Source organism: Crotalus tigris, unplaced genomic scaffold (assembly GCF_016545835.1).
Source record: "Crotalus tigris isolate CLP2741 ecotype Arizona unplaced genomic scaffold, ASM1654583v1 scf7180000017622.5263843, whole genome shotgun sequence".
Taxonomy (NCBI): domain Eukaryota; kingdom Metazoa; phylum Chordata; class Lepidosauria; order Squamata; family Viperidae; genus Crotalus; species Crotalus tigris.
Window position 1 is genome coordinate 4,284,430 of NW_024096517.1, and position 19,646 is coordinate 4,304,075.

Sequence of the window (19,646 nt, forward strand, 5' to 3'; positions counted from 1 at the left end):
GGAGACTTCAGAGAGAACTACATGAAAGGTAATAGCCCCCTTTGTTATGATTAGGCCTTTTTGGTGCTATCCACATTCAATCCCTTTGAAGTTGTACCGAAGGAAGTAAGGGCCATAAAGCCCCTTTGTTCACCCCCTTCCCTTCCTTGTATGAAAAAATCCAGAGAAGGCAGAAATGGGGTTTTCTATAATTGATAACTACTCTGTTCCCAACTGTGGAACTTCTGAATGCATTTATTGCTAGATAAAAAGAGAAGGCTCTAGACTTCACTCAGAAGCACTACATCCCTTTGATAGAGACACTGATGATGTTAACTAGCTTGGTAATGAAACATCTGCAAGAAAACCACCAAACTAATCCAAGGATCCCACAGTTCTCCTAGCCCTCCTCGTCCTTGTCCTCTCCCTTACAACTCCCCAGCCTTCTAGCACTGATGATGGTTCCTAGCTGGGTAATGAAATGTCTGCAAAGAAACAACCAAGCTCACAGTCCTTCTTCCCATCCCCTTTCCCTCCTCCCTTTTCTTTTTTCTCCTCCTTCTTTCTCCTTCTTCCTCTCTGCAAACCCCGGTTCCCTCCTAACACTGATGATGATAGCTACTTGGGTAAAGAAATGTCTGCAAGAAAACCACCAAAGACCAGGGACTCCATAATCCCAGACTTTATCAAGGTACCTCTTTTTCTGCTCCTCTGGAGAAACAAAGGGTTGTCCATCTCCTGGGTATGAGAGTTCACGCTTAATATTATAGGGAGCTCTGAAGCACAGATAAAAGAGAAAGTGGGAGGTGAGATTTTTTTTCCCCCCAGTTAATTACCCGCAAATAAACACTAATCCTCAGATAGACTCTTATCTGTGCTTCCAGGTGGCACTGCAGCTGCTCCTACGTCTTTACTTTAAGATACTCACAGTTTTTTGTAATCCTCAGTGGACATCTTGGGCCCTTGGGTGGAGGGGGAGGTCTGGCTTGGGCTCTTGATACTGAAAAGAAGGGAGATTCAACAAAGGGAGGGGCTGCTGGTTGAGAAGAGAATCATAGACCCAAAAACTAATGGGGTGCTTTAATGTCATTGTTGTAAATAAGTATTTTTTTTCATTTTAAAAGCATTGGGAGGAGGGAGTTATACAGATCTCCATCCCTGGTGATTGCTGGAAAAATACTATTCTAGACAGCCGATGTCACAACTATTTTTGAGGTCTCAACACATGGCACTGTTTAATTGAATGTTAATTAATTAAAGGCACAGCTGGACTAAAGGACCAGAATAGGAACGACAAGATATCGCATGCAGGAAAATGCATGCAGTTCTTTGTGGGTTGAAGGCACGGCTCTAGCAAGACAGAATTGGAGCCCTCTGTTACATCCAGTCATGGGTATCGTAGAAATGCAGCAAAAATTGTTGCAGGTGAGTAACTTACTACTTCTTCTTAGTACCAGGCTAACAAAGTTGACTCTTAGACCAACCTTTTCTGTGTCCCATTGGATGCTGGCTTGGAAGGAGATGACTTATCAATGGTCTTGGTGAAAACTCCCCTAGAAGAAAAAGAGAGACCTAGAAAATTCCTGGGGCAAATTTCATCAGGTGAATAGACTGCGACCTTTGCAACCTGGAACTGGGATGGTCAGTGCCCTCTTACAGAACACTCCATTGCATTCCCTCGTCCTACTTAGGTTTATATGAGTAGTTCTGACATTCTGCTGGGATTCTAAAACAATTCAGTTGACTGCTTTTGTATCAATTCCGCCCTCTGTTCTGTGTTATTGAAGCCACAAAACGATCAGCATGCACAGCAGGAATTCCAGATACTGAAAGAAACGAACCATTCCCTCTTTCCTATTTCAGTTTAGAACATAGAACATAGAATAGGCTTGGAAGGTGCCTTGGAGGTCTTCTAGTCCAAACCCCCTGCTCAAGCAGGAGACCCTGAACAAATGGCTGTCCAATCTCTTCTTGAAAACCTTCAGTGATGGAGCATCCACAACTTCCAGAGGTAAGCTTGCCTTCAAAGGTTGTGGGTGCCCCATCGCTGGAGGCCTTTAAGAAGAGATTGGACAGCTAGGGTCTCCTGTTCGAGCAGGGGGTTGAGTTAGAAGACCTCCAAGATTCCTCTCAACTCTGTTATTCTATGTTCTATGTTCTAAATCAGAGGTCCCCAATCTTTTGGGCACCAGGGACCAGTTATGTAGAGAGAGATTTTTCCACAGACCAGAGAGTACATGGTTTTGTGTGCTGCCTGCATCCCATGGATGGGGCTTTTTTGGTTTGTCTTCGTGTTCTTCGTAACTCATGGTTCCGGTAAGGATCATTGACAGTGGCCTGATTGCTGACATGCCACAGCCCTGTACCAGACCACGGACCGGGGGTTGGGGCCCCTGTTCTAAACCATTCCACTGATTAATTGTTCTCACTCTCACGAAATTCCTCCTTAGTTCTTGGCTGGGTCTCTCTTTAATGATCTTCCACCCTGCCCCCAGGTGGAGATTATGTTGACCCCTCTTCTCTGTGTCAGTCACTCAAACACTGCAAGACTGCTATCATATCACCTCTAGTTCTTCTCTTTGTTAGACTAGACCAGTGGTTCTCAACCTGTGGGTCGGGACCCCATTTGGGGTCGAACGATCATTTCACGGGGGTTGCCAAACAAGGCTGTCCGCCATTTTTTCCCCCTTTTCTTTGGCCAGGCCCCTGGCACCCGGTGATGTATAAGTGGTTGGAGGTCACCACAACATGGGGAACTGTATTATGGGGTCGCGGCATTAGAAAGGTTGAGAACCACTGGACTAGACACATCTAGTTCTCTCAATTGTTCATTGCATGGTTTACCTTCCAGACCTCTAATCATCCTTGTTGCTCTTCTCTGCACTCTTTTTAGGGTCTAACATCTTTTTTGTATCTTGGTGAGACCAGAACCGGACGCAGCATTCCAAGTGTGGTTTCAACAGAGTACAGTATAAAGCGGTACTATAATTTCACACGAACTTGAAACTATTCCTCTGTGGATGCATTTGCCCCTCTGCAATTTCTTTTGACTCACCTAATGAGATATCCAGATGATGTAGCAGTAGAAGAACTAGATGGAAGAGAAAGATAAAATCTTTGAGCTGTTTAATCAGAGATGAGCATCCCCATGACTTTCTTGACGACTGAAAGGAACCCAAATCTTCCCCGGTTACACAAGCATCCTTGGTGCTCTGAGCATTTTATCTTGCGCTTAAAACTCAAGGGATCAATCTTTGCGGAAGTGTCTTTTTTAAAAAATAAATAAATAATGGGTATAATATCACCATTAAAATATAATGAAATAGCAACATACTCACTTTGAGGAAAGATTTTTGTGCGCTGAAGGAGACTGTGGTTCTCTGTGGGAAGATGGAGCTGTACAAGGTGTCCTGAAGAAGACAGAGATTGTCAAAATAAGGGCATTAGCGTTCTAGTTGGACAAGGCAGAACGAAGCACCTCAGATTAGCAATGGATCTGGCACTGTGCTCTGAAAGAGATGATTTGTGCACCAAGGCCTCAGCCATGCTGAGGGGAAAGGGAGAGGTTTCCAAGCTGAGCCATGCTGGCTCAGGAATTCTGGGAATCGAAGTCCACGAGTCATAAAAGAGCCAAGGTTGCCTAACCCTGAGCTAAGTAAAAAGAAGCCCATTTTTTTTCAAGGGAAGAAAACATTCAGGAAACTGGAGCAAATTTTAAGGCAGAGTTGCTTCATACTCACAAAGGACTGTGGTTCTGCTTCTCCTCAGAATCAGACCTGTGATGGATCCAACTCTTGTCTCCTTTCAGAGTTGTCCTTACTTTCATTTGGGTAATAATCCGTTTCCGGTCTTCCTCACTCGGTAGGATGGTGCCATCTTAAAAAAAAATGGATCAAGAAGAAGTTGGAACCCCCCAAAAACAGAGAATCCAATGAGTATTAGATGAACTTAGAGAGCCTGGACTACAGACTTGTCTTTGGGACCTTTTCATTCTACACTGTCTGGTTTTGACCAGATTATTCAAGAGGAAAGGGGTTTTTAAAGATCTCAAGGTTGTTTTTGGAAAAAGAGAAATTTCACTGGCATAAGTACGGAACTCGCATTCATCAGCAACTTTCAGGCTATCTCAGAAGGTCTCAACAAATAAATACAGTTTGAATGCATTATAATTGTTAACTGAGAAAAGACTCTTAATTTGTCTCAGGCATAATTTGTATCTGCGCAATTATTTAAATCCAGCATAATTGAAACCCTTAATTATTCTGTGTATCTGATGCCATCAGCTGTAGCTCATAAAAGCTTATAACTTTTAATAAAATGTGTTAGTCTTAAAAAGAGCTATCAGACTCCTCCTGACTCATCTCTATTTGTTTTGTCTGATTTCTGGACTTTTAACAGTAATAAAGTTGTGTTGTCATTTGTAGTTAACCCCATAGCATAACTCCAAGGCATCAGGTTTAAAGGAAGCACATTATACAATTAGGGATGAAGCATCCCATAATATACCTTTCATGGCGCCAAGAGACAGCATGATTCACACGGGCTCTCTCACACCGCGTAGTTTCCAGAGTTTGGCACAAAGATACAACTAGGAGGGAAGAATGAAAACCAGATTATTCCTGTAAAACAAAGCAGAAGGCAAGCAGATGGTCCTCAGCCTTCTCTTGATGCTCCAAAAAAGCCATACTCACAACAGACACCTGTTATGGAAACTAGGATCTCTTGTAGATTAGGGGGGGATAAATCAAGACAGTCCCTCAGTGTTGTGCTTGAAGCATTTTTACATATAACAGACATCAAAAATGGATAGGGGTTTGATTGTTCCACTGTGGCAGCCATCCTGATTTTTTTTTAAACAATACCCTGCAGATATGTCTCTATGGGATTAATATCACATAGTTAATGTTACTTAATTTTTAATATAACTTTGTTGAAAGTTTTAAAACCAAAGGTAAAACACTAATACAAATTGATATAGAATAAGGAAGAAAAAAAGAAAAAGGAAGAGAGAGACAGAGAGAGAGAGAGAGAGAGAGAGAGAGAGAAAGCTAAAAATGCAAGAAAGAAAAAGTAAAAGTCAAAAGGAAAGAAAAAAGATAGAAAGAACTGGCTTCTGTCTTTCCTTACAGCCCTTATTAGTACAATTATAAACTTATCTCAAGTTTTCTCAAAAATTAGACCTCTTTTCTTTCTATAATCTATCCTATCTAAATAATCAAAACAATACGTCATGCTTATTTTTTTCTATTTTTACTTATAAAAACTCCATAAGGAGCTATATTTGATCTTACTTAGAGTGAGAAAACATGGAGCTACTCAGAACTCACAACTTCAGAGCTAAATGGAGTTGGGCTTGGAATCCAACTCTTTGCAATCTTTGGCCCGCCATTCATAGTCAGGATGAGCAACATTTTCTTAATAGAAGGCCAAACATTTGGGGGACAAATGATGGGAACGGGGGAACAAGATTAGCAGTGGAGCAGAATGATTGCACAATGCTCTTTTAGGAAGGAGCTCAGATTTCCAAGAGGGATTGGTGTTTTTTGGATGGTTTGTGGATTTCAACTTTCGGTTCTTTTGGGTGTTTTGAAGTGTGCTAAGTCCATAACAAACCTTGTTGTCTTCTCTACCCTCCATCCCCACCTAGGGTCAATCTACTGAACCTCTGCATTTCTTATTTGTGTGCATTCTTGCATATTTACCACCACCGACTGGTCTGTAGAGGTGGGGTGCTCCTGAATTCCAGTAAGTATGATTTCAGGAGTTGTAGGGTCCAAAAGAAGAGTGGCCCATGGATCATTCTTCAGTGCTGTGAGGGCTAATCTTGCAGGCTTATCCTCCAGTCTCACTTACTAGTTGTCCTGGTGGCACAGTGGTTAGAATGCAGTATTGCAGGCTAGCTCTGTCCACACCCTGGAGTTCGATCCTGACCAGCTCAAGGATGACTCAGTTTTCCATCCTTCCAAACTCAGTAAAATGAGGACTCAGATTGTTGGGGTCAATATACTGATCTTGTCAACTGCTCAGAGAGGGCTGTAAAGCATTATGGCAGGGGTCTTCAAACTTGGCCCTTTGATGACTTGTGGACTTCAACTCCTAGATTTCCTCAGCCAGGCACGCTGGCTGAGGAATTCTGGAAGTTGAAGTCCACAAGTCACAAAAGGGCCACGTTTAAAGACTCCTGCACTATGGGGTGGTATATGCAGCAAGTAAGTGCTATTGCTATTGCTACTAGCAAAATATGGTAGGAGGAAACTGTTACTAAAGAATTGGCTTGAGATTAGCAGTATGATTCATGCTCGGAAAAAACTGAGCATTGGCAAGAATGGCTTGTTGTTGCCCAAAGCCATCACTGAAGCAAACTGCCAGCATGCCCGGCTTTGCATAAATCTGCCAAGCCAGAAATTCAAGTGTAGCCTGAATATTTGAGATGAGCTTTTCCATGTTCAAATGAGAGATGGGTGGAGATGGTTTAGAGCCGCGGAGGAAAAACTTGACTCTTCAGTCTCCCATCAAGAGACTAGATCTGCAGTTGGATAAAGGGGAGGTCTTGTGGATGCATCATGTTGTGGAGAATAGCCCAGAATAGTATGAGAAAGGGAAGGGAAGGGAAGGGAAGGGAAGGGAAGGGAAGGGAAGAGAAGAGAAGAGAAGAGAAGAGAAGAGAAGGGAAGGGAAGGGAAGGGAAGGGAAGGGAAGGGAAGGGAAGGGGAGAGGAGAGGAGAGGAGAGGAGGAAGGAAGGAAGGAAGGAAGGAAGGAAGGAAGGAAGGAAGGAAGGAAGGAAGGAAGGAAGGAAGGAAGGAAGGAAGGAAGGAAGGAAGGAACCTGGAACTGGAGAATCCTGTGAAGTGTTTTTGAAGAATAAAATAGACATGGACAAGCTCTCACTATTGTTGGTTGGACTACAGGAAAAAAGGAATGGAAATGATCGTACTGGAAAGCAACATGTCTACTTAATTTTTCCTACACTGAACAATCAGTTCTGTTTTGCTACAAAGCTACCACATCCCTACAGAGGAAGGAAGGACAACCTGTTCCCATCTTGCATGGATTACTGTAGCATCCAAGCTACTGTATGATGGTCTCAGCAGAGAAATAAAGAAAGGAGCTGGTTTAAACCCAAATGACATCAGATGGGAAAGAGGAGGGGAGTAAAGACATCCTTGTCTGCAGACTTCTGGGAAAGAAAACATGAGGACTAATGAGCGGAGAACCATCCCTAAGAGTAAAAGGCAGCTGCTGTAGACCGGTCCACGCTGGACCACAGATGGGAAGTACAAGTTGCAGAGGAACAACAAATCAAATCTCACAGTGGCTGTAATCCAGAGAGAGCATCACCCAAATCTCCCTGCAATCCGGAGTGGACTTTCTGAAATTGGCTTAAGAAACAGCTGGAAGCCCCATGGAAGACAAGCAGCCTTGGCCACAGGCTTAGGGACATCACAAACACCACTCTTTGTGGAGAACCCTTTGAAGGGCGTGCCAGACAAGCTCCGTTTTTGCCATTGCGTACTTCAATGTTGTGGGAACACACACATTTCGGAGAACTGGGTGGGGACAGAAACCACGCAGAACGGTGAAAGAACCCGCTCAGAATCCAGGGGTGTGCTCGCAAGCTGAAAAGGAACTTCTTTTTTTCCTGCGGTTGTGTTTGTCCACACCGCTTTTGGGTAACTAGGCTGTCACATGAAGTCAAGGAGATGCCGTTGTGGTAAGGAAGCAGGCTGACACAAAGAGTTGGAACGGATCTCGGAGGCCTTTGAGTCCAACACCCTGTTCAAGCAGGAGAGTGGAAGCCCTCAGCCACTTCATAAAAAATGTAATTCTTTTAAACTGCAGGAGGTTGCTATCAACGACTCCAGAAATGGAATAGGATAGGACTCATATTAACCTGTATTTTAACATGCATTAGGATAGTGCCCCCCCCCCAGCCTTTTGGGCATCAGGGATTGGTTCTGCTGAGTGGGTTTTTTTCTGTGGACTGGAGGGCGACGAATGGGGTTTCATTTGTTTGTGTGGCCCGATTCCTGGCATGCTGCGGTCCGATGCTGTCCATAGACCGGGGATTGAGGAGCCCTGCATTAGTGTACTTAAACCCTCCACTTTCAAATCCAGAATTGTCTTCACCAAGTTGGCATGAAACCATGTTCCAACTCATTTACAGCCCATATCTCTGGTAGTGAAATACTTCAAACCCTGTCAGAAATCTAATTAAAACTGGATCTGCCCACTCATTTCTTCTCTTGGCTTCCATTCCTGTTTTTGAGCTGAGAAATGTCAACAAAGGACATTTTTTTCCTCCTCTCCCAAGCTGCTGAATCAGGAGCAGAAAGTTCCTACCCCCTCCAATCAGGGCTTGGGGACTTGTTGACTGCAGGGAATTCACCTGCTTATCTTCAACGCCCACTCAGAACTGGAACTGAGTAAATTTAACAATTACTAATATTCACAAACCAGCATAGCAAGAAAAGTTTTATTATTATTTTTTTCCCGGAGAAAGGCTTCAATTTTATTCGTGCTGAGGTAGCATTTGGTTGATGCTTGGAGAGGAACTTATTTGGAAATCCCAGCAAATGAAGGCTAAATTGGGAGGGTAAAAAACAAACCCCTGCAGCAAGACAGTCTGTGTTGAGGTGGGTTTTTTTTGTTTTTGTTTTAAAAATCCTACGTGAATTTTTTCTTGTGGTCATCAGGTCTTGAACTCAAGAGGACCTGGGGATAAGTTTGGATGGAAGTGCCAATGAGAGCTTTTGAAGCATGCACTTGGGTCAACAGGCAGCGAAATATTGAATTTCTTATGGGAGAAGAGCAACTAAGATAATCAAAGGTCTGGAGACTAAAACATATGAAGAACGGTTGCAGGAACTGAGTATGGCCAGTCTAGAGAAAAGAAGGATTAGAGGTGACAGGAGAACAATATTCCAGTATTTGAAGGGCTGCCACAAAAAAGATGGGGGGTCAACTTATTTTCCAAAGCACCAGAAGGCAAGGCAAGAAACAATGGATGGAAACTAATCAAGGAGAGAAGCAACCTGGAATTAAGGAGAAACTTCCTCACAGTGAGAACAACTAATCAGTGGAACAACCTGCCTCCAGAAGCTGTGGGTGCTCCATCACTGGAAGTTTTTAAGAAGAGACTGGACAACCATCTATGTGAAATAAGGTTTCCTGCCTGAGCAGGGGGCTGGACTAGAAGATCTCCAAGGTGCTATTCCGGCACACACCATGCAAGTCTTCAGCTCCCAGAATTTCTAGACACATCAGGAACGTCCCACCCGCCTCCATCTCCGAACATCCTATTATTCAATGTTAATTGCAAATTTCCGTGGGTAAAAAGAACCAGCAGGTTGGAAATCCAGCTGCCGGTGTGAAAAACTAGATTGCAAAATGTACAGAAACCCGAGACTATTCCCAAATTCCTGAACTGCAGAAGGAAACGCCTACTCAGCAACTTTCCACCAAAACACAAACCCTACGCCAAATATTCAAAACAGCAGTAAAACCTCCTGGAGAAGCAGCCCTAATTTTCTGCCTCTTCTTTGTAAGCGAGGGTTGAAGTGACAGGATGTTGAATGTATTTTCTTCCATCTTTCCTCTTTGAACAAGAACACGGTTTCAAACTAGATTTCGGCCGTTGTGATTTGAGAACAAGTCGCTGACTTTTAACTTTTAGCCGCACACCTGCGACCTCGAATGCCAACATTCAAGCTCGGTTTTGCAGCTCCAATTAAATGTAGGCCAGCTTGCTTGTTAATATCAAGAGATATTACTCTTACTCTTACTTTCAAGACTGCCATCTCTATCTACTCATACTTGAACATTTTATCATCAAGTTCCTACAGAACAGAACAGAACAGAATAACAGAGTTGGAAGGGACCTTGGAGGACTTCTAGTCCAACCCCCTGCTCAGGCAGGAAACCTTATATCATTTCACATAGATGGTTGTCCAGTCTCTTCTTAAAAACTTCCAGTGATGGAGCATCCACAACTTCTGGAGGCAGGTTGTTCCACTGGTTAATTGTTTTTACTGTTGGAAATTTCTCCTTAGTTCTAGGTTGCTTCTCTCCTTGATTAGTTTCCATCCATTGCATCATAGCTTGCCTTCTGGTGCTTTGGAAAATAGGTAGACCCATAGGTTGATCCCCCCATCTTCTTTATAGCAGCCCCTCAAATATTGGAATATTGCTATCATGTCACCCCTAGTCCTCCTTTTCACTTCTTTAAAGCTCACCTTACTTCTCAATATTACAAGTAGAACTGCAACCCTTGGTAAACCCTCAAGTCACTGCAGCTTTTGAACGAGAAAATCCACTGATTTTCTTGGCTATCCCTGAATGCTTATGCTGCTATTCCACAACACCACACTGGAAATACTGAGGATAAACCCAAGACCGAAATATCACTTGCCGCGCGCTATGCGGAAAAAAGTAGGCATCTCAATGAGAACATGTGTTGATTACGCAGACACACATATCTGCCTATACAGGGTGCTCCTTTTTAGTGGGTGTAAGAAAGTCCTGCAAGCCCAATTAATAAAGATTCAATTTTTTTTCTTCTAATTAAGATGCTTATCTTCAGGTGCAGCATTCCAGTCTTAGAAATCCAGATATGTTTCCAGAGTAGCGACCTTCTTCTTATCCAATTCAGCCAACCCTCACTGTGCCAAAATAAAAGTCATGTGGCCAATGATGGTGGGACCATGCTATGAAGAGACTTTCAGTCACTAGTGGAAGGTGGCCTTTGAAGATGCAATTCTTCTGACTTACGAAAAGATGATTGCATTGGTTGGCTGACAATTTGATCCCTTTGCTTGAAATAATTCTGACTAGTCTTGGAAGGAAGAGATGGGTGGGCTGTTTGGCACCCATTTTCAGCCTAAAACGTTTTATTAAAAGGCAGAAGCTTTTATGAACTATGGCTTGTTTCATCAGAGGCAGTCATCCAAGTTTAAGCCAGGGGTGTCCAACCTTGGCCACTTGAAGACCTAGGGACTTCAACTCCCAGAATTCCCCAGCCAGCACACTTCAGTTGAGAAACAATGGTCTTCATGAACAAGTCTTGAGGAGTATGATGGAAACAATAATTCCAAAGACACAGAAGAAACACAAAGTTCCCTCCTAAGATTATTGTAGCTGTTTTACAACTGGTAAATTTCCTGCCTGTACTAACACCTCCTGATGTGCCGCACCCCACTACTGCTAAGAGCAATTATTGTTGTTACTTACAATTAATTCTAAATTGTTATTTCAACAGATTCTTCTACTGAATAAGGAAGGAGGGCCTGTGGCTGCTTCAACCTGCACAGCAGGTTGAGGAAGTTTGTCTACTGTTGGATCATCAGAATGTCTTTAACTTTATTCATAAATCTATGAAGAGAAATGATACCTTGTTGTTGTTTTTTCACTCCATTTCATTTCCTATATCGGTGGGGTGATTTTCAGATTACATCACACTTATAGTTCCGGTATCCGGTTTATTAGAAATAAACTCCGGTGCTCTTAACGGCTGATTTACCTTAGGAGCTGATTGACAAGAAAATAATCCAATCAAATCTTTATTACGGTCATAGATTAGCGTAAGGAGGGTGGGGAAACCCAAGTTAACAAGGCATAGCAGTTGTGTTAGGTAACATACTGTATTTTGGGCCAAGAAATAAGGTAACTAAGGTCTAATGTGAGGCCTGGTTTCTACAACTCAATAAACCACAAATACTGTACCCCGTACAAGCACACCAAAAATTGCTTTGAAACCCTGGATCTGTGAGAAATAATTGCGCGTGATTAATAACAGGGATAACTTCCCTAATGTATGCATGTTCATTGCTTCATATTACATTCCGGGAAGGTCCTTTTTTTTCCCCTGGTTGCTACTGATTTTTTTAATCCATTACCTGTACTTGAAAGCTATTCAGAATTAGTTTTATTGGTGAATGAACCGTAAGGAAAAACATCACATTTCTCCCGGTAGTATGAGAACAGAGCTAACGGGGAGGAAAAAAACAGGCATTGCACCTGATTGTTGCAGCATTTGTATAACAAACATTTCTCAAAGGAATAATCCTCGACTTACAATCATCCAGGAGGGTCCTTTGAAGATAGGCAGACATAAACATAGCACAGTGTTTGGAAAAGATGCAGCTGCTTTATAGCAGGGCTTTTCAACCTTTTCACCCACTGTACCACTTTTAGGATATGGAAATATCCGAGTACCACCAGTCACCTAGCAAGGTGTCAAACCTGGCTGCGGCAGGTTTTGGTCACTTCACATGACCCTGGGACACTGTGACCGTCATAAATATGAATCAGTTGCCAAGCATCTGAATGTAAATCACAAGACCCTGGGGATGCTGCAACATTCCAGCTGATCGGCACTTCTTCTGGGCTCAGCAGAAGTGCCAGGATCAGCATGAGCTCCAGCTGGAGCCTGGCGCTGATCCTGGCGCTTCCACTGAGCCCTGACAGTCCCGAAGAAGCGCTGATCCTGATGCTTCCTCTGAGCCCTGACAGCCCTGCAGCTCCAGCCATCTCTCACTCAAGCTTGTGCAGTGCTGCCACCGGTTCAGCTCATTCCCCTCTCCTGCTACCACTTTTCTGGGATGCTCGCGTACCACCTGCCAGGTGTCAATGTACCACAGGTGGTACCCGTACTACTGGTTGAAAAGCCCTGCTCTATCACACTCTGTTCAATTGGTTTCAAAATATTGCACAACCCAATTAAATAGTAAGTATTATTTTGGGGTCAGGATTTAGTATAGGCTTTCATCAGCTTAGAGGAAAACAGTCCGACATTTCAGATACCCCATCTTTGAAACTAGATACATTCTCCTAATCTGTCTTACACGATAGGGAAAACAGCTCTATTACAAATACTAAATTCATGTTTGATAATAAGACAGTTTATATTTTTTTGACTTAATATATGGTCTGTAAAATTCTTCATGTTTTGTGTACATTCCCAAGTTGCCCTTGATTTTCATGGTTAGGCTTCGTAATAATGCAACACAGTAACTCATAATATCTAGGACAGTTTTCTTTAACCAGAGGTCCTTCCAGAATTACTTATTTACTGTACTTATTGGACTTGAATTGAAAAACAAACCCCACCCTTCTAGTTGCTTTTGAAAGCTCTTTTCCAAACTCTTAACAATATTGCAACCTGGCATATATCTAGGAACAGTATACGTGAATGAGATATGATAAATGCAAATTTGGCCAATTAAATCAGCTCAACGTAAACAACACAGAGAGGTAGTAATTAGGAGCACAGCAATTCCCCTCTAGAATTGGCAATCCATCCTGTTTATAGAAAGAGAAGGAAATACTTCAGTTGGGAAAGATGGGGATTACAAGAAGGAGCATTAAGTCTATAAGATAATCCTGATTGCATTGCTTATTAGGAAGGAATCCCTCCACCCTCATTTCCATTCAAACCAACAGAAGATCCATAAATGTATAGCAAAACTTGCACAGTACGTGTATTCAAAAAAGAACTCAATTCGATTCCAGGGAAGGGAATTGGATAGCACAGTCAAGAAAGTGCCTTACTCAAGACTTGCAACTCCATTATTAATTGCACTTGGCAGTGCTGAACCAAAGAAAGCATTGGTCTGAATCATGCATGACTCGAGTTCATATATTATGGTAAGCCATGCCTTGCTTGATTTTTAGCAGACTTGTCTGAATCCAGCCATAGTGGGTGGGAAAACGTGGCTTAAGGCTTAGCGTATTACATGAAGTCAAAGCAAATTATGCCTTACTGCAATATAAACACCCTGGGCACATACAAGAGGAGACGTTATGGGTGATCAGAACATTCAGAAATCATGTTCTACTGGAGAGTATGGGAATATATGGACCTCCAAATATTGCTGAACTTCAACCATTAGTAAGGTGACCAACTTTTTTACAATAAAAAGGAGGACACAAATAAATTGAAGAAAAAAATATCATAAATAAAAGAAACATTTTATTCATTGCAACAATAATACAGACAACTTGCATGTGCAAAGTTTGCCAGCCGAGTGTTTTGGCGCGTTCAGCAGCAATTCCTATTGGTTTTTGAAAGCCAATAGTGGGAGTAGCACGGCTCATGCAAAAGTTGAAAAAAAAAAACATCAAAAAAAAGGTGCCGGAACGCCGTTCTGAGCGTTCTATGAGAAAAAAAAGCCCTGCAGATTAGTCTTCAAATATCAAAAAGGAGGACATGTAGGAGGACACTTTTTGAGGGAGGACAGAACTTACAAAAGGAGGACTGTCCTCCCTAAAGGAGGACGGTTGGTCACCTTACCATTAGTCCTCTTGGCTCAAGTTACTTGGAGCTGAGCAACATTTGAGGTCACTGATTCCTGACCACAATAGGAGAACTGGAAGGTTTTCTCTCCACCCGGACCTTCAAACAGCTACTCACTCATTATAGATTTTCTTGGATTTCACTGGACCAATCTAGCATAGCATCAGGTGTACTTTGGCTCATAATTCAAAACCCTGTTTAGTTTGACTGCTCACATCAGTTTGCAACATAAATTTGAGGAATCGTTTCAAGCCAGATGTTAGGGAAAATTGGCATTGTGACCATCTGAAACTTTGTACCCTTCTCATGCCCAAATCTTGCATTGGGTGAGGGGGCTTGTTGGGTTTGGGGTTTTATTGCTGTAAGGTGCCCCCAAATCAACATCAGTCAGTTGTGCGGCCATATCAATTTTCTAAATAAATAAATAAACTACCTGAGGTACTGTAACAGGTTGTTTTGTTCTCTCTCTCTCTCTCTCTTTTTCTCCTTGTTGATGTAATGCATTCCTTTGACCTGCACGTGCTATTTCCATAATCTTTCTCCTGTATACATTAGTCTGATGGAGGAGACTGACTGAAATAACATAGAGCAATGAATCTACTTGCAAATGATTTTAAAATACATTCACTTCCTCATTGTCTTTCCGGTTCCAGAAGAGAAATAGGGCTAACACATTGCACATGACACTTTAATGAAGATTTTGAGACAGCAGTCTTCCTTATATAAAGAAGAGAACATTACTAAGAAATAGGAGAAGGAAGGGAAGGGAAGGGAAGGGAAGGGAAGGGAAGGGAAGGGAAGGGAAGGGAAGAGAAGAGAAGAGAAGAGAAGAGAAGAGAAGAGAAGAGAAGAGAAGAGAAGAGAAGAAAAGAGAAGAGAAGCTTCCAATTTCTTTTGCAGCAAATTCAAGTATAATCGCAAACTTATCTCTTACAGTATCATCACAGAAAAACTCACTTTTTTCCTATTATTCATTTTTTCTAATAATCAAAACCACAGATCATGTGCATTTTTTCTGTTTCATGCAAAAAAAAAATCTATAAAGGGTTTCCAGCCAGCCATATTTGGAGTTAATATCTTTAATCAAGGAAGTCAATTTAGCTATCTCTGCAAGTTCCATCACTTTTACCAATCACTCCTCCATTCTGGTTAGCGTGTCAAACCTTTCCACCTTTGAGCATATAGTAATAATCTCACTGCGGTTGTCACAGATAAACAGAAACTTCCATGGCTTTTCTAGTTGCCAAGACAGTAGCCTTTCCCAGATCAGTTTGGACCAGAAATTCTATCTGGGACCTTCCAGATATAAGGATGCTCTAATTGAGCAATAATACTTCCCCCCCAAACTTTCTCTGAAATAAAATGAAGTACTGAATAGTGCTTATTTTTCTTCCACCAATGGAGCTCTCACACAACACATACAGCCTTAGCTTGGTTAGCTATATTTAGGTGAAGGTAAAACCTCTTTTAAATCAGGCTTAACTTCTAGTGATTTCATGAATGCATCCATGAAGACTTCTGGGCAACAATATGGAAGCAGTTCATCATTCTCTTTTTCCAATATGTTTTTACAATCGTCTGTTTCAACCATCTGTTTGTCTGAGATGGTATAGGTTCTCCTGCTTCAGCTGGGGGCTGGACTAGGTCCAAGGTCCCTTCCAGCTCTATTCTATTCTAATCTACAACAGCCCTGGTATTTCCTGATATTCTTCCATTCTATTCTTGATCCAGCTCTACTTAGTTTATGAACAAGAAGAGCGATTGGACATCTAACTCGGCACATATTTTTATTAAGTCTGAATGACAGCGTCATGGGCTTTGTTAATGAATAGGGAGAAGGACAATATAGACTCTCTTAGGATTAGGGAGATGTTGAAGACACCATAAAGTTAGACCAACGTCTTAGCTGCATAACACCACCAGACCTTCACAGGTCACCAAGATGACAATCAAGGCAACATCAAATTGGATTTATGGTCAGCTGAAAACTGGGGTCAGTGAGAAGACCATCCCAAAAGCAGACTCTCGTTTCTGCAAACCTTCACTCCAATCCAAAACAGGAGCAAAGTAAACCTGATGGGCAAGAGCCATTGGGTGGGGCACAAGTCCACAACTCCCTCCCAAACACATGAAGGGAAGTGGAACTTGTTCTACTGATGTCCCAAGCCCTAAATTGTCATGCAACTAAATCACGGGTGAATGGCAGAAGCACAAGCCATGTGACACTCATCACTATGGCCTTCGTCTATGGAAAAAAGATGTAGCAAAGGAGATATCATGAACCTTCTTTCACTCTGCCAATTACAGAAGCTGGTAGCCTGAAACACATTTGGGGGACACCAAGACAGGGGAGAGTAGAAGATGAAGGAACAGCATCATCATGTTGGTAAGGCCCCACTTGGAATATTGCATCCAATTTTGGTCATCACGATGTAAAAAAAGGTGTTGAGACGCTAGAAAGAGTACAGAGAAGAGCAACAAAGATGATTAGGGGACTGGAGGCTAAAACATATAAGGAAAGGTTGCTGGAATTGGGTATGTCTAATTTAACGAAGGGAAGGGTGAGGGGGGACATGATAGCAGTATTCCAATATCTCAGGGGCTGCCACACAGAAGAGGGAGTCAAGCTATTCTCCAAGGCACCTGAAGGCAGGACAAGAAGCAACTGGATAGAAACTAATCAAGGAGAGAAGCAACCTAGAACTAAGGAGAAACTTCCTGACAGTTAGAACAATTAATCAGTGGAACAGCTGCCCTTCAGGAGTTGTGGGTGCTCCAACACTGGGAGTTTTTAAGAAATGCAGAATTCCAAACACAAATTATTAATAAAATCCCATTGAAAACAATTTAAAATGAAATTGGAGTAAAATACAATAATTTAATATATCGATAAGTAAAATAAGATAAAATTATATTTCAGTATCACCCCTACAATCTAACCCGATCAGTCCCACATATGCCGATCGTAGCCGAACCATTTTACTCAATACTGTGCCATGTTAAATGTTATTTTCAGATTCTGGTCGCACATAAGGTGTGTTGTTTTAACATGGGATTCCCAATGAATCATTCATTTAATACAGGAGCCAAAGAACCAGCCTCTCACCCTCTTATACCAACAACAATCAAATAGGATGTGAGCCAAGCCTTCTGAGCATATGGGGAGGTTTTGTTTGGTGTGATTTCTGCTTGTGGTGCAGTTATTAAAGGCCCAGGAGTTGGATTCAGGAAAAAAAAAATATTGGCGAATGCCTTTATAAGGAGGAGTTTCATAAAAGGAGAAAAGATTTGGCACAAATCTCTGTTATACCGGTTACTTTTAAAACCAGCGTTCTCTTCATGTGGTTTCTGAGAATGGCTTGCATTCCTCAGCTCTCTGACAGATGTTCTCCAAGCATGGGCAGAGTACAAAGCCTGCCAAACAGAAAACGGAGGACGCCCCGCTGAGGAGAATGCGCCAAGCTCTGCCTACCCTACAGGGCTACATTTTTCAATTTTACCAAGAGCTGCCCAACAGACAGAAATCCAAAAGGGCAAAGCGGAAGCCAGGGTGGGGCTATCCAAACTTTAGTTCTGGAGAATCTATTACCATAGCTTTTAGAAAAGTCCTGAGACACGGATTTCACCCATCTCACGCCCGTTGGTGGGAGAAAAAAAAATATTGATGGATTCAAGAAGTAAAAAAAAAAAAAAAAAGACTCTCCATCTGAAGGTCTGAACCAAATAAGCTATCTTGCACCGGCGCATGTAAACACAGAATGAAATAAACACAGATCGAACTGTAGAATATTTTTGGATGAGAAGCTAAATCTTTTCAAGGAAAAAAACAAGAACAAAAGTCCAGTTGCCTTTTGGAACAATCTACCTGCTGCTACACATCCTGACTGCAGCTAGGCTTGCCTTTGCGCAAAAATGGAAGAGCAAGGAAATTCCCACAGAGGAAGAGTTAATACATAAAATATTAGCACGTGCGGAAATGGACAGGCTTACAATGATATTAAAAGATAAATGTGGATCAGTTTATTACGAAACCTGGGATAAATTTTACCGCAGGAGGAATTTGAAGAGGACGGTCAGGATTAAAGATGAATGTTAAAATAGAAATATATATTATTTTAGAATCAAGTATTGTATATAAAACTTAGGTGTATATGTAGAGATGAAGAATTGATTGTAAAAAGTGGAATAATCTGATAAGAATGTATATACTGGAAGGTCACGTTAAATCCAATGTTTGTTTGTTTTTAACTGCATTATAAATAAAATTTTTTTTTTTTAAAAAGTCCAGTTGCCTTTTGAAAAGCACTTTGGAGACAGATGGGAGTTGCTAGCACAAAATGTTCAAATGCACAAAGACAAACGGGGATTTGGGGGAAGGCATACCAGCCTTGGCATTTAAGGCTTCCGAACTCTGGCCGGACGTCTTTGCTCCCCTTAAAACAGCAAAAGGGGGGCAAAGATTGATGATTTTTTCCCCCCAAATCACCAGCAATTGACCTTGTTTTAAACTCTGCCCACATCAGAGTATAATGAGTGTGTAAGAGCCGTGGGGGAGACTCCTTGGAAAACTCTTTTCCAGAACTCTTCTACCTTAAAAGACCACTGTGAACACTATTCTGGATGCATGGAGCACCCAGGAAGAAAAATACTGTGCAGCACAGGTCAGGGAAAAAGCAATTCATATATATATAGTCTTATCACAAATCAATCCTTTCATTTCCCTTATGTCAAACCAGACCAGTGTAACTGCTCATTACTTCAGCGATAGGGCGTGAGAAAATGGGAAACAGTTGAGAGGATTGTAAGAGGAGAGGGGGAAAAGGAGGTGGGGACTGCAAAGCGATCTTTCTTGGTCATCCCAACTTAGGCTACCCACACCTGGCCCAAAAGCCTGAACAGTTTAGGGCAGAGCGCAACCTTTAGTCCTGGATAAGCTTACAGAAGAAAAAAAAGCAGACTCCCCGAAGGATTGTGCCTTGCCCAGCAGAACCAAAGGAGACTTACTTGGGACCCTTGCACAGGAGTAGCAGCACCGGGGATTTCCTTCTGTGAGGATATCTTACTTAAAGCCTACAACAGCCTGCGCCCTCGGTTGTGGCGTGAGCAATCTGCAGGGAGGGCAGTGTGTGGGCAAAGCTCCCAGGATCTCAGGTTGGGGCCCAGCCTTGTTATGGGAGGGAAGGCTGACAAAATGGGAGGGTGCTTCTACCCTGCAGGGCATCAAACAGGTTCCTACATCCCAGGCACAGGAGAGGGAGAGAATGAGAGAGAGTCCCCCTCCCGCTCTGCTTCAGCCTCTCCCTTCCACATTCTTTGCATTCTCTGCCCTGTGTCACTGCAGACGTCCTGGGCCAGAGGAGAAAAGAAAGCAAGTGG

General features: G+C 42.3%; 1 protein-coding gene across 4 annotated transcripts in view; it reads right to left on the reverse strand.

Moving 5' to 3' along the window:
- Nucleotides 1–19,646, reverse strand: part of ZNF185 (zinc finger protein 185 with LIM domain) — a 40,767-nt gene extending 21,121 nt beyond the window's left edge. Inside the window, exons 1-9 of one of the 4 annotated variants that reach the window (XM_039331598.1) lie at nucleotides 19,275–19,646; nucleotides 11,367–11,503; nucleotides 4,486–4,567; nucleotides 3,720–3,855; nucleotides 3,318–3,389; nucleotides 3,035–3,070; nucleotides 1,464–1,532; nucleotides 908–979; nucleotides 675–755 (exon numbers count right to left, since the gene is read on the reverse strand). In XM_039331598.1, the coding sequence (XP_039187532.1) occupies nucleotides 675–755; nucleotides 908–979; nucleotides 1,464–1,532; nucleotides 3,035–3,070; nucleotides 3,318–3,389; nucleotides 3,720–3,855; nucleotides 4,486–4,510 (491 nt within the window). In that variant the 5' untranslated portion in view covers nucleotides 4,511–4,567; nucleotides 11,367–11,503; nucleotides 19,275–19,646. The remainder of the gene's footprint in view (nucleotides 1–674; nucleotides 756–907; nucleotides 980–1,463; nucleotides 1,533–3,034; nucleotides 3,071–3,317; nucleotides 3,390–3,719; nucleotides 3,856–4,485; nucleotides 4,568–11,366; nucleotides 11,504–19,274) is intronic. The other 3 variants (XM_039331589.1, XM_039331607.1, XM_039331616.1) reach the window with 3 other exon arrangements.